Raw genomic sequence first — 13,708 nt, 5'->3', positions numbered from 1 at the left:
ACACCAGAGTACTGAAACCTGCCACAAGGAGGCGACAGAGAGCACATGGCTTCTCTCTGGCCTTATTCTGTTGGAGTGATGGGAGACTCTCTCTCTCTCTCTCTCTCTCTCTCTCTCTCTCTCTCTCTGTCTCTCTGTAAGCTCCTCCTGTTTTCTCTCTGATTGGACAATATCTGAATGGCATCAAAGTTTGTTCACCACCACTCTCCCAGAGCTTTTCACCACCATGCATCAGTGAGACCTCAGCTTTAGACTGAAAAATGTTATATCATTCGCTCTCATTATAGAACATTTTCTACATCAAATTGGTCAAATACAATTTGAATGTTTTGGGATATTTCTTACTTTTCTTCCACTGCTTTTGTTCCAGCAGGTAAGGTCATTTTTTGTAGAATGTACTCATTTCAACAGCTGCTGTGATATTAATCACTGATTTTTGGGACGTCAAAGAAAATACTGAACCTTTGCACAATAAGTGCTTCTCCTTTATGTATATTAATTTGTTGCGACTCATTTTTGTGGCTTTAAAGACAGCAGGTCAACATGAAGCTGACGGGGATCCTGTTGCTGTTGGTGGTTTGGGCCTGTGAGAGCGCCACACTCACAGGTGAGATGAATGGAATAAGTATGGAACGGCATCAGAGGGCTGATGCATCTGGGATAAATATGTACAGCTAAATATGCGTGTGTCTGCAGTGGGGTTTTTAAATGGGTATTTCACCACACGATTTCGGTATGATTTCACTGTGAAACCACTTAATTGGGAATATTTTGCTGAGCAGCAGGTCATTTAGCTCATAGTTTCTTGGTTGTTGAGATATAGAAAAAAAAAAGCTGTTTTCTTGACCTTTCAACCAATGACTCCAAAATTCTAATCACCTCTAAATATCTACCCAAGTAATATCGCAACAAGGTTTGATCCATCTGGATTTCTTGGTTGTTGAGATGTACCAAACAAAAAAAAAAGTATTTTGCTTTTCAGGCCATGTTTTCCTTGAACTTTGACCAAACTACACCGAGGTCGCATCACCTCTAATTTGATCCATACCAGCTTCTTGCTTGTTAAGATATACAAAAAGATGGGTTTTGTTTGTTTGTTTGTTTTACCTTTGATGTTTGATCACATTGCTTAAACATCTATCACCCCTAGATATCCAAGTAATATTCCCACCAGGTTTGATCCATCTGGACATGTTGGTTGTTTAGAAAATATTGTTTTGGTGTTTGTGCTGAGCAAGGTGTCTGTGATGTAAAGTTGATTGTAAGTTCTTACTGTGATCACTTCAGCATCGTGTGGCTCTAATGTGAAGTTGATGTGACAGATTTTTGTCTAATTTCCATAGTAAGGTATTGCAGTCATTCTGTCCAGATATCACCTTGTCATGATAATGAATGGTTTGGTAGAATCAGTGACTCTACTAGTAGAGTGCCGGTATTTGGTTAGACTCTTTCTCTCCGATTGTTCTGTCTGAGTTATTTTCATTAGTTACTTCATCCAAACCATCATGTTTATTAGACCCCATTCCTACCAGGCTGCTCAAGGAAGCCCTACCATTATTTAATGCTTCGATCTTAAATATGATCAATCTATCTTTGTTAGTTGACTATGTACCACAGGCTTTTAAGGTGGCAGTAATTAAACCATTACTTAAAAAGCCCTCACTTGACCCAGCTATCTTAGCTAATTATAGGCCAATCTCCAACCTTCCTTTTCTCTCAAAAATTCTTGAAAGGGTAGTTGTAAAACAGCTAACTGATCATCTGCAGAGGAATGGTCTATTTGAAGAGTTTCAGTCAGGTTTTAGAATTCATCATAGTACAGAAACAGCATTAGCGAAGGTTACAAATGATCTTCTTATGGCCTCGGACAGTGGACTCATCTCTGTGCTTGTTCTGTCAGACCTCAGTGCTGCTTTTGATACTGTTGACCATAAAATTTTATTACAGAGATTAGAGCATGCCATAGGTATTAAAGGCACTGCGCTGCGGTGGTTTGAATCATATTTGTCTAATAGATTACAATTTGTTCATGTAAATGGGGAATCTTCTTCACAGACTAAAGTTAATTATGGAGTTCCACAAGGTTCTGTGCTAGGACCAATTTTATTCACTTTATATATGCTTCCCTTAGGCAGTATTATTAGACGGTATTGCTTAAATTTTCATTGTTACGCAGATGATACCCAGCTTTATCTATCCATGAAGCCAGAGGACACACACCAATTAGCTAAACTGCAGGATTGTCTTACAGACATAAAGACATGGATGACCTCTAATTTCCTGCTTTTAAACTCAGATAAAACTGAAGTTATTGTACTTGGCCCCACAAATCTTAGAAACATGGTGTCTAACCAGATCCTTACTCTGGATGGCATTACCCTGACCTCTAGTAATACTGTGAGAAATCTTGGAGTCATTTTTGATCAGGATATGTCATTCAAAGCGCATATTAAACAAATATGTAGGACTGCTTTTTTGCATTTACGCAATATCTCTAAAATCAGAAAGGTCTAGTCTCAGAGTGATGCTGAAAAACTAATTCATGCATTTATTTCCTCTAGGCTGGACTATTGTAATTCATTATTATCAGGTTGTCCTAAAAGTTCCCTAAAAAGCCTTCAGTTAATTCAAAATGCTGCAGCTAGAGTACTGACGGGGACTAGAAGGAGAGAGCATATCTCACCCATATTGGCCTCTCTTCATTGGCTTCCTGTTAATTCTAGAATAGAATTTAAAATTCTTCTTCTTACTTATAAGGTTTTGAATAATCAGGTCCCATCTTATCTTAGGGACCTCGTAGTACCATATCACCCCAATAGAGCGCTTCGCTCTCAGACTGCAGGCTTACTTGTAGTTCCTAGGGTTTGTAAGAGTAGAATGGGAGGCAGAGCCTTCAGCTTTCAGGCTCCTCTCCTGTGGAACCAGCTCCCAATTCAGATCAGGGAGACAGACACCCTCTCTACTTTTAAGATTAGGCTTAAAACTTTCCTTTTTGCTAAAGCTTATAGTTAGGGCTGGATCAGGTGACCCTGAACCATCCCTTAGTTATGCTGCTATAGACGTAGACTGCTGGGGGGTTCCCATGATGCACTGTTTCTTTCTCTTTTTGCTCTGTATGCACCACTCTGCATTTAATCATTAGTGATCGATCTCTGCTCCCCTCCACAGCATGTCTTTTTCCTGGTTCTCTCCCTCAGCCCCAACCAGTCCCAGCAGAAGACTGCCCCTCCCTGAGCCTGGTTCTGCTGGAGGTTTCTTCCTGTTAAAAGGGAGTTTTTCCTTCCCACTGTAGCCAAGTGCTTGCTCACAGGGGGTCGTTTTGACCGTTGGGGTTTTTACATAATTATTGTATGGCCTTGCCTTACAATATAAAGCGCCTTGGGGCAACTGTTTGTTGTGATTTGGCGCTATATAAAAAAAATTGATTGATTGATTGATAGTAGAATCTCCGATTCTACCAAATTAGTATTTTTTGTTCAGTCCATATTTTCCTTGACCTTTGACCAAATTTCTTCAAGTTCCTTTTACCTTTAGATATCTATTCAGGTAAAACTCCCACTGATTGTGATCCATCTCAGTTTCTTGCTTGTTAAGATATATAAAAAATGTTTTTGTTTGTTTGTGGCCTTTTTTTAACCTTTGACCTTTGATCACTCTGCTTCAGCATTGAATAGTTCCTAGATATCCAAGTAATATTCCCACCAAGTGTGGAGGAAATCTGTTGAACTATTTTTGAGTTATGTTCACAGACAGTGCTTCGTTCATGCGTGGGATAATGCGTAAAAGTCATATTATTCATGATAAAGTTCGAAATACTCTAAATTAGCAGCGGCTGATTACTTATTCTTCACCCACAGAAAGCCAAGATGACAACAGCGTGTTTGATTTGTTTGAGCTCATCCAAGTTCCCAAGAACAACCATGGTGTTGCGCTGGTGAAAGGAGACGACCCGTACAGCCCAGCCTACAAGATCCTCAACCCAGACCTCATCCCCCCAGTCCCAAAGAACGTCTTCAAGGACCTGATCAGCTCTATCCATTCCGAGAGGGGATTCCTCCTCCTCCTCAACTTCAAGCAGCTCAAGCAGAGCCGCGGGAGCTTGCTGACGGTGGAGAAACTCGACGGCTCCGGAACCATATTTGAGATTGTTTCCAACGGCAAAGCCAACACTTTGGACATAGTTTTTTCCACGGCCAATAAGCAGCAGGTGGTCTCCTTTGAAGATGCTCATTTGGCTTCAGGCCACTGGAAGAACATCTCGCTGTTGGTGGAGGAGGACCAGGCGGTGCTGTACATGGGGTGTGAAGAGGTGAACACTGCTGAATTAGACGCACCCATCCAAAGCATCCTGACTCCAAAAACTCCTGCCAGTGCACGGCTCAGGATTGGAAAGGGGGCTGTGAAAGACAAGTTTAAGGTGAGACAGTCGTGAAAATGCAAAACTGCTAAAATCTCACACATTAAAGACTGAATGTGTTGTTGATAAATCTCCATGAGGCGATGAGTAACAGTTTATTCACTGTGGTAGTGATGTTGTAAAAGAACATGACCCATGGTTTTTGCAGGGAGTCCTGCAAAATGTGAGGTTTGTGTTTGGAACAACTTTGGATGCCATTCTCCGCAACAGAGGCTGCCAGACGTGTGAGTAAGCATTTTATTCATTCATTCACTTTCTGAACACACTTATTCCGGCAGTGGCCGGGGGATGGGAAGCGCTGGAGTCTATCCCTGTGGTTGTTGGGTTAGAGGCGGGGCACGCCTCGGGCACGCCGCCAGTCGATCGCAGGGCCAAAACATGGAGACAAACAAACTCATTCATACTCTCACTCACACCTACGGGCAATTTAAAGTATCCAGTCCACCTGACCTACATGTGAGAGGAAGCTGGAGCACCAGGAGGAAACCCACACACACACACACAGGGAGAACATTCAAACTCCACACAGAAAGATCAGCTCAGAGTTGCTGTGAGGCAACAGTGCCAACCACTGAGCTGCCCTGATTATTGTAAATGTGTCTTAATTTTGCCAGTTGCAGATCTGGGTCCAAATCTTGCTCGTTCTTCCTGTCTGTGTCCTTGGAGAAGACGTTTAATCTGCATAGTCTCCACACAGGTTTCCATGACCCTCCAAACTATAATAGGAAATGAAAAATACACATCATGGAAATATTTATTTTTAACCTTAAAACATCCCAAAAAAGTTTTTACACTCACAAGTTGCTTTTTCAGGTTATTCAAAAAGCTTTATTTCACATAATTGCAGTGGAAACACTTTTTCTCTTATTACAGGTCACATGATGTACATAAAGAGTCACATGAATTAGAGAATAACACTGTTGTGTCTGATGATTTGTGGATGTTCATGCTGGTTATACGGTCGCAAATTGAGCTTTATGATAAAAAGGAGTTTTACGGTGACACGTTAGCGGAGTCGGTAAAACAGATGTTTGTGACCATATAACAGCATGAACATCTGCAAATCATCAGACACAACAGGGTTATTCCCGATCTAATCTAATTCCATCGTTTGCATGGTTTATTTTTCTGTAGGTAATTCGGTCGGCGAGGCTTACCGTGAGGCAGCGTCGCTCCAAGATCGGTCAGGGCACAGAGTAATCCATCAAATTTGAAAATACGTTAAATCCATCAAATGTGAAACGGTAATTCTGTATCAGAATCCACATCGATACTTTCATATGGTAGCTTAAATTCGCCCATTTCAGCAGTGGTATGCGACTTTCTCTCGCTCTCAGCTAACAGTACTAACAGCTAGCAGCGTGCATGGCCGGTGTTCTGTCAAATTGTGCATCTCGTCACATAAATCGCCAGTTTCGTGTCCCGACAATACTGCGCATGTGTGGACAGGAAAGATATTTGACAGAAATGACATCTCATCAGAACAGTGCACGGAGTAATACATCCAAATGTGAAACAGTCAAATATTTTGCCACCGTTACCACGACATTATATGGTCTGAAATTTCACACAATTACCCAATCAGATTTGCAGAAAAAAAGTAATTGGATTAGAATCTAAAATATATACCAGAGAGTACATATGGACAGAAGAAGAGATGGCACTCTTATTAAAAATAAGAGATGACGTGGTGGCATTATTGAATTAAAAGACAATGAAATGGTAAATATTTAGAGCAGAGGTCTCAAACTGATTCCAGAAAGGGACAAGAGGGTGTAGATTGTCTTTCCAACCACCAACTCCACCAGGTGATCTCACTGATTAACATCACTTTGAGCAGGTGGAATCAGTTAATCAGTGAAATCACCTGGTGGACAGGATGGTGCACACTCGTGGCCCTTTCTAGAATCAGTCTGAGACCACTGATCTGGAGGAACTTACTGTTTCTTTGCCATGACTATTGGATTTACAGCCTCGCTGGAATGACAGAACCCAGCAGTCACACCCAGCTCTAAAGCAGAATGGGTACTGGCTGTCCCCGGGGACGTAAATGTGAGGCGTCTTCATTTACAAGTATTTTATTATTATTATTATTATTACTATTTAGTGCATCTACATGGCTCAGATGTTTGATCAGGTTCACAGGAGAATTAGATTCAATTTGCTAAGTTTCTCACTTGTACTGTAAAATGGTAAATGGACTGCATTTATATAGCGCTTTTCCATCTGCATCAGATGCTCAAAGTTGTTTGATAATATCTGTGCTAATTCCTTATTGTTAGTTATCAAGTATTTGCTGTTGTTATCTGTTTGAGTGTCTGGAACCTGGCTGTAACTGGTTCAATGGTTCAACATATAAGAGTTAAGTTACACTTCCATCATGTATGCGCAAGTTTCAGATAAAGGGAGGGCTCCCCCCAGGCTGTGGGGAACCAGTAAGATTCAGACTGTCAATCAATCAATTTTTTTATATAGCGCCAAATCACAACAAACAGTTGCCCCAAGGCGCTTTATATTGTAAGGCAAGGCCATACAATAATTATGTAAAACCCCAACGGTCAAAACGACCCCCTGTGAGCAAGCACTTGGCTACAGTGGGAAGGAAAAACTCCCTTTTAACAGGAAGAAACCTCCAGCAGAACCAGGCTCAGGGAGGGGCAGTCTTCTGCTGGGACTGTTTGGGGCTGAGGGAGAGAACCAGGAAAAAGACATGCTGTGGAGGGGAGCAGAGATCGATCACTAATGATTAAATGCAGAGTGGTGCATACAGAGCAAAAAGAGAAAGAAACAATGTATCATGGGAACCCCCCAGCAGTCTACGTCTATAGCAGCATAACTAAGGGATGGTTCAGGGTCACCTGATCCAGCCCTAACTATAAGCTTTAGCAAAAAGGAAAGTTTTAAGCCTAATCTTAAAAGTAGAGAGGGTGTCTGTCTCCCTGATCTGAATTGGGAGCTGGTTCCACAGGAGAGGAGCCTGAAAGCTGAAGGCTCTGCCTCCCATTCTACTCTTACAAACCCTAGGAACTACAAGTAAGCCTGCAGTCTGAGAGCGAAGCGCTCTATTGGGGTGATATGGTACTACGAGGTCCCTAAGATAAGATGGGACCTGATTATTCAAAACCTTATAAGTAAGAAGAAGAATTTTAAATTCTATTCTAGAATTAACAGGAAGCCAATGAAGAGAGGCCAATATGGGTGAGATATGCTCTCTCCTTCTAGTCCCCGTCAGTACTCTAGCTGCAGCATTTTGAATTAACTGAAGGCTTTTTAGGGAACTTTTAGGACAACCTGATAATAATGAATTACAATAGTCCAGCCTAGAGGAAATAAATGCATGAATTAGTTTTTCAGCATCACTCTGAGACAAGACCATTCTGATTTTAGAGATATTGCGTAAATGCAAAAAAGCAGTCCTACATATTTGTTTAATATGCGCTTTGAATGACATATCCTGATCAAAAATGACTCCAAGATTTCTCACAATATTACTAGAGCTCAGGGTAATGCCATCCAGAGTAAGGATCTGGTTAGACACCATGTTTCTAAGATTTGTGGGGCCAAGTACAATAACTTCAGTTTTATCTGAGTTTAAAAGCAGGAAATTAGAGGTCATCCATGTCTTTATGTCTGTAAGACAATCCTGCAGTTTAGCTAATTGGTGTGTGTCCTCTGGCTTCATGGATAGATAAAGCTGGGTATCATCTGTGTAACAATGAAAATTTAATCAATACCGTCTAATAATACTGCCTAAGGGAAGCATGTATAAAGTGAATAAAATTGGTCCTAGCACAGAACCTTGTGGAACTCCATAATTAACTTTAGTCTGTGAAGAAGATTCCCCATTTACATGAACAAATTGTAATCTATTAGACAAATATGATTCAAACCACCGCAGCGCAGTGCCTTTAATACCTATGGCATGCTCTAATCTCTGTAATAAAATTTTATGGTCAACAGTATCAAAAGCAGCACTGAGGTCTAACAGAACAAGCACAGAGATGAGTCCACTGTCCGAGGCCATAAGAAGATCATTTGTAACCTTCACTAATGCTGTTTCTGTACTATGATGAATTCTAAAACCTGACTGAAAGTCTTCAAATAGACTGTGAGAGTAAAACCCACCCACACTGACTTGTATAAAAGTATTGTGCCAGCTATGTTCAAGGTCTTTCACAAGATGGAGTCCGTCTGGTTTTCAGCGTGACTTTCAATAAATTCAAACTGAGGAATATATTGATTTTGTTCTTTATTGGGGGCAGTATATTACATAAAGAACCAGGAGAAATTACAAATGTCAGGGTGCTGCCATACAAGGTGCTCTGCTCACTACACACCAGGAGCAACTAGGAGATTAAAGACCTTGCCCAAGGGCCCTCATTTTCCAGTCAGGATGGGATTTGAACCAATGATCATCTGGTCACTAGCTCAATGCTTTAACACTTGACCATCACCTCCCCTAATTGTAATCTCAAGTGGTTGAAGAGGAAGGTTTTGTGCATTCATTTTTCCTGCATTATGACAGGTCTGTCCCCTTCTACAGGTTTGGTAACGCAACTGGAACACTTTGTGGGCAACTGCTAATAACTCATAGTTTCCTGAGCAGCAGAGCAAATAAAATGACAAAGACAGCACAGTGGCTTAGTGATTAGCACTGCTGCCTACAGGGATAAAGTCCCAGGTATGACTCCAACCTGGTCTTTTTTCTGTTGAGCTAATTTTTAAGTTAAGACTTAAACATTACCAGGCTTTTTTTTTCTTTTTCAGAAGGTTATTTAGAGATATCAAGGGCCTGATTTACTGAAATCCCAGATAGTGATGTCAGGACTTGACACTGGAAGCAGTAAGAGACCAAAGCAGACTCACAGACATGGCTGGTTGTGATGAACAAAAGGCCTTATCTTCTGACCAGGCAGGAGATTCAGTAACGAGGCAGAGGTATCAGACAGGGTACAGGCTGGGACGTGGTCAATAATACGAGCTGCGGTCATATCAACATCATCGAGGAGCATTTGTTGTGTGGGCCGCTGAAGAGGAGGTACTGCTGGCCCACCACCACCAGATGGGGCCCTGCTTGAAGTGCGGGCTTCAAGCACGAGAGGGCGTCATAGCAACCGGGAGTGACAGCTGTCACTCGTCATCAGCACTAGCTGTCACTCATCCACATCACCACCACATTAAAGGCCGGACTGCAACTACACCTCCCCACTGAGAAATCAGCTACCTTGGAGGTAATTTCTCTGCTGTATTTAACGCTGACTTATAGTCTGAACTTCTTTGCAGCCGTTTTCCTGTGGTGTTGCCTTATCTGTGGGATTGGCGTTTGGTGTGATCAGCGATGGCTTCGCCTCACATCCCAACCAGATAAGTGGTTAAACAGGAGCTGCACGAGTGTGTGATTGGAGGTGGAGGTGCTCCCTCCCAAAAGAACACAGACTGTGGGATTACTGAGTGTGCGTACTCACACTCACCTGTGCTGTTTCTGTTCTCTGCCAGCAGTGCCAGGTCTGACAGCTGGAGACGGTGGCTATCTGGGGACTCAGGACTTGGCGGCTCCGGTGTTCTTCAGATCCGTTGGCGGTGAGGGCCGTGTGGGATCCGGCTCGGTTCTGGATGGGCGTCTCCTATCCTCAAGCCTGCCCACACGTCACCCAATGTGTAATTGACTGTAGTTCCAAACTTGTTGTTGTCTGTATTCCGTTGTGCAGAATTTACAACATTAAATTGTTACTGTTTGGCTTATCCATTGCCCGTTCATTTACGCCCCCTGTTGTGGGTCCGTGTTCCTACACTTTCACAACAGCATTTCAGGCAAAAACCGAGGCAGAGTCAAAATGCAAGCTGAGTTCAGGATTAAGGCAAGGCGGAGGTCGGAGCAAACAAGCAAGGTCAAAACACTGAGAATCAAACAGGACATGAACTAAAGGTGAGAAAGTGAACAAAGTCAACAATCGGGCAGTGAGCTGTGGAACTGTGAGGGTTTAAATAAGGAGCAAACTAATCAGGGTGATGTGAAGCAGGTGTGTGGAAGGTTCTCAAAAGAGGTGTGGTTTAGTGAACAAAGAAGAGGGAAGAAAGTCAAGAGAGTGCGGGAGGGCAAAACAAAATGGTGCAAAGCAAGAGAAGTGAGTGACAGAAAAACTAACTGTGAGAAACATGACGTGTTCAAGACAGACAAATAATTAACGTGAGCAAAACAAAAGGAGCAAACCTACGAACTAACGTGACAAGTCAAAAGGGGAAAACAAGAAAACTAATGATTATAACTAAAACTAGAATGGAACTGTTACTGGCCGGTGCAGAAAAGTGAATACAATTAAAATGGCAAAACAAACTACTGGTCAAACAGAGAAGTGATGAACAGAAAACAAAACCGGTGACTACTGAATAATGCAATAAACAATAAATGGAACATAATCTGATGAGCAACACTGAAGATTAATAATAACAAAACCTGTGACTAAGCATAATACAACAAATGTGATTAACAGAACAAAACTAAGACTAATGTAACTTAAAGGACCATGAGTGAATAAATACAATAACCAACTATAGAATAAATGAATGCAAAACAAAATGATAAGATAAAGAATGAAACCAGTGACTAAATAGTAAACAAAGCAAAGCAATAAAAAGAACCAAACTGAGACTAACATGATAAAGTATAAACATATGAAAAGCAAAACCAGAAAATCAGAGGAAATTATGCAAGGACTAGGACCTAAACCATGAGCCGGGGCTGAGCATGACAAGGGAGTTCTGAATTGTGTGGGCAATGCAAACCTTTGCATGCTGGGGAGGAGAAAGATTTGCAGGTGATTTATTAAAAGTAAATATGCAGTTGATAGTAGGTGGTACAACCCCTGGCAATAATTATGGAATCACCGGCCTCGGAGGATGTTCATTCAGATGTTTAATTTTGTAGAAAAAAAGCAGATCACAGACATGACAGACTAACCCTAACCCTAAAAAGGAGTGATTACACCTTGGAGAACTGTTGCACCAAGTGCACTGAAATGAATCATGGCTCCAACACGAGAGATGTCAAATGAAACAAAGGAGAGGATTATCAAACTCTTAAAAGAGAGTAAATCATCACGTAATGTTGCAAAAGATGTTGGTTGTTCACAGTCAGCTGTGTCTAAACTCTGGACCAAATACAAACAACATGGGAAGGTTGTTAAAGGCAAACATACTGGTAGACCAAGGAAGACATCAAAGCGTCAAGACAGAAAACTTAAAGCAATATGTCTCAAAAATCGAAAATGCACAACAAAACAAATGAGGAACGAATGGGAGGAAACTGGAGTCAACGTCTGTGACTGAACTGTAAGAAACCACCTAAAGGAAATGGGATTTACATACAGAAAAGCTAAACGAAAGCCATCATTAACACCTAAACAGAAAAAAAACAAGGTTACAATGGGCTAAGGAAAAGCAATCGTGGACTGTGGATGACTGGATGAAAGTCATATTCAGTGATGAATCTCGAATCTGCATTGGGCAAGGTGATGATGCTGGAACTTTTGTTTGGTGCCGTTCCAATGAGATTTATAAAGATGACTGCCTGAAGAGAACATGTAAATTTCCACAGTCATTGATGATATGGGGCTGCGTGTCAGGTAAAGGCACTGGGGAGATGGCTGTCATTACATCATCAATAAATGCACAAGTTTATGTTGATATTTTGGACACTTTTCTTATCCCATCAATTGAAAGGATGTTTGGGGATGATGAAATCATTTTTCAAGATGATAATGCATCTTGCCATAGAGCAAAAACTGTGACAACATTCCTTGCAAAAAGACACATAGGGTCAATGTCATGGCCTGCAAATAGTCCGGATCTTAATCCAATTGATAATCTTTGGTGGAAGTTGAAGAAAATGGTCCATGACAAGGCTCCAACCTGCAAAGCTGATCTGGCAACAGCAATCAGAGAAAGATGGAGCCAGATTGATGAAGAGTACTGTTTGTCACTCATTAAGTCCATGCCTCAGAGACTGCAAGCTGTTATAAAAGCCAGAGGTGGTGCAACAAAATACTAGTGATGTGTTGGAGCGTTCTTTTGTTTTTCATGATTCCATAATTTTTTCCTCAGAATTGAGTGATTCCATATTTTTTTCCCTCTGCTTGGTCTAAAAAAGTAACCGTTACTGACTGCCACAATTTTTTTTCCTGATTTCTTATAGTGTTTCTTAAAGCCAGAAAGTTGCCATTTGAAATGACTTTAGTTTTGTGTCATGTCTGTGATCTGCTTTTTTTCGACAAAATTAAACACTGAATGAACATCCTCCGAGGCCGGTGATTCCATAAATTTTGCCAGGGGTTGTAGCATGATGTGGCCATAACCACAAAATGAAATTCGTTCAGCTGCTTGCTGCACCTTGTGCTTCATTATGCACAAACTCTGCCACATAAATGAGCTTCTATATATGCTTGCAAATTATAATAATAATAATAATAATAATAATAATAATCTCTTATTTCAGACATTTACTTACTGTTCCACACATAGTATTCAAACAAACTGGTGAATAACAGAAAGCTGTGCACACAGTTCTCTGTGTTCTACCGACAGATCACAGCATAATTATTCACTAGGTAACTTAAACATTTCCTTTTGACATTGTTAAATTGTGCTGACAAGTTGACATTTTTTGGGTTGTCTTGAATATGACAGCTTGATGTTAATCAAAGAGAAATAACCAGAAGTTGTCTTTGGCCTTTTAGGTCTTTGGTTGTATGCCAACTTGTCAAGTTGTCAAGACAAAAACCGAATGACAGATAATGACAGCAGTCATACACAATTATGACATTGACATAATTCATGACTGTGTCATGAAACAGCTATGACAATGTCATGTCACTATTATGACAATACCTTCAAGTGAAGTGTTACCATTTGATCAGATTACTCTTGAAGTACTTCATCCATTGTTATTGTGGACACCAGCAATAATCTGCTGAATGAAATTTAAAATGTCGCGTCGCATGCTTTACTTTGAATGATTACTTCATTTTTTAACCCATGGCAGGTTTTCTTGTTCATGATAGCATAAAATATGTAACAGCCTGACAGAAGCTGTCATTAGTGATCTGACTGATGGTTCTTCTCCTCCATCAGCCATGTCAACTGGTGCCAACATCCTGAAGAATCTCAAAAGCACATCTGCCATCAGAACAGAGTACACTGGACATAAAACTAAAGGTAAACTCTCACTCCAACATGTGTTCCTACAGCAGAATAGAATAAAATATTGTCTTTGCATTGCCAATAAACAAACAGTTT

At 41.0% G+C, this 13,708-nt stretch overlaps 1 protein-coding gene across 1 annotated transcript in view; it reads left to right on the top strand.

Annotated features, from left to right (window-relative positions):
- The first annotated feature begins 236 nt into the window (after positions 1–236).
- thbs1b (thrombospondin 1b) overlaps positions 237–13,708 on the top strand; it is an 87,462-nt gene continuing 73,990 nt past the window's right edge. Inside the window, exons 1-5 of the mRNA XM_034162351.1 lie at positions 237–373; positions 531–607; positions 3,858–4,417; positions 4,566–4,641; positions 13,544–13,627. Coding sequence (XP_034018242.1) covers positions 544–607; positions 3,858–4,417; positions 4,566–4,641; positions 13,544–13,627 — 784 coding nt within the window. The 5' untranslated portion in view covers positions 237–373; positions 531–543. The remainder of the gene's footprint in view (positions 374–530; positions 608–3,857; positions 4,418–4,565; positions 4,642–13,543; positions 13,628–13,708) is intronic.

This window comes from Thalassophryne amazonica, chromosome 21 (genome assembly GCF_902500255.1).
Source record: "Thalassophryne amazonica chromosome 21, fThaAma1.1, whole genome shotgun sequence".
NCBI lineage: Eukaryota > Metazoa > Chordata > Actinopteri > Batrachoidiformes > Batrachoididae > Thalassophryne > Thalassophryne amazonica.
The sequence above is the reverse complement of the archived record's forward strand: the minus strand, read 5'-3'. Positions and strand labels throughout refer to the sequence as shown.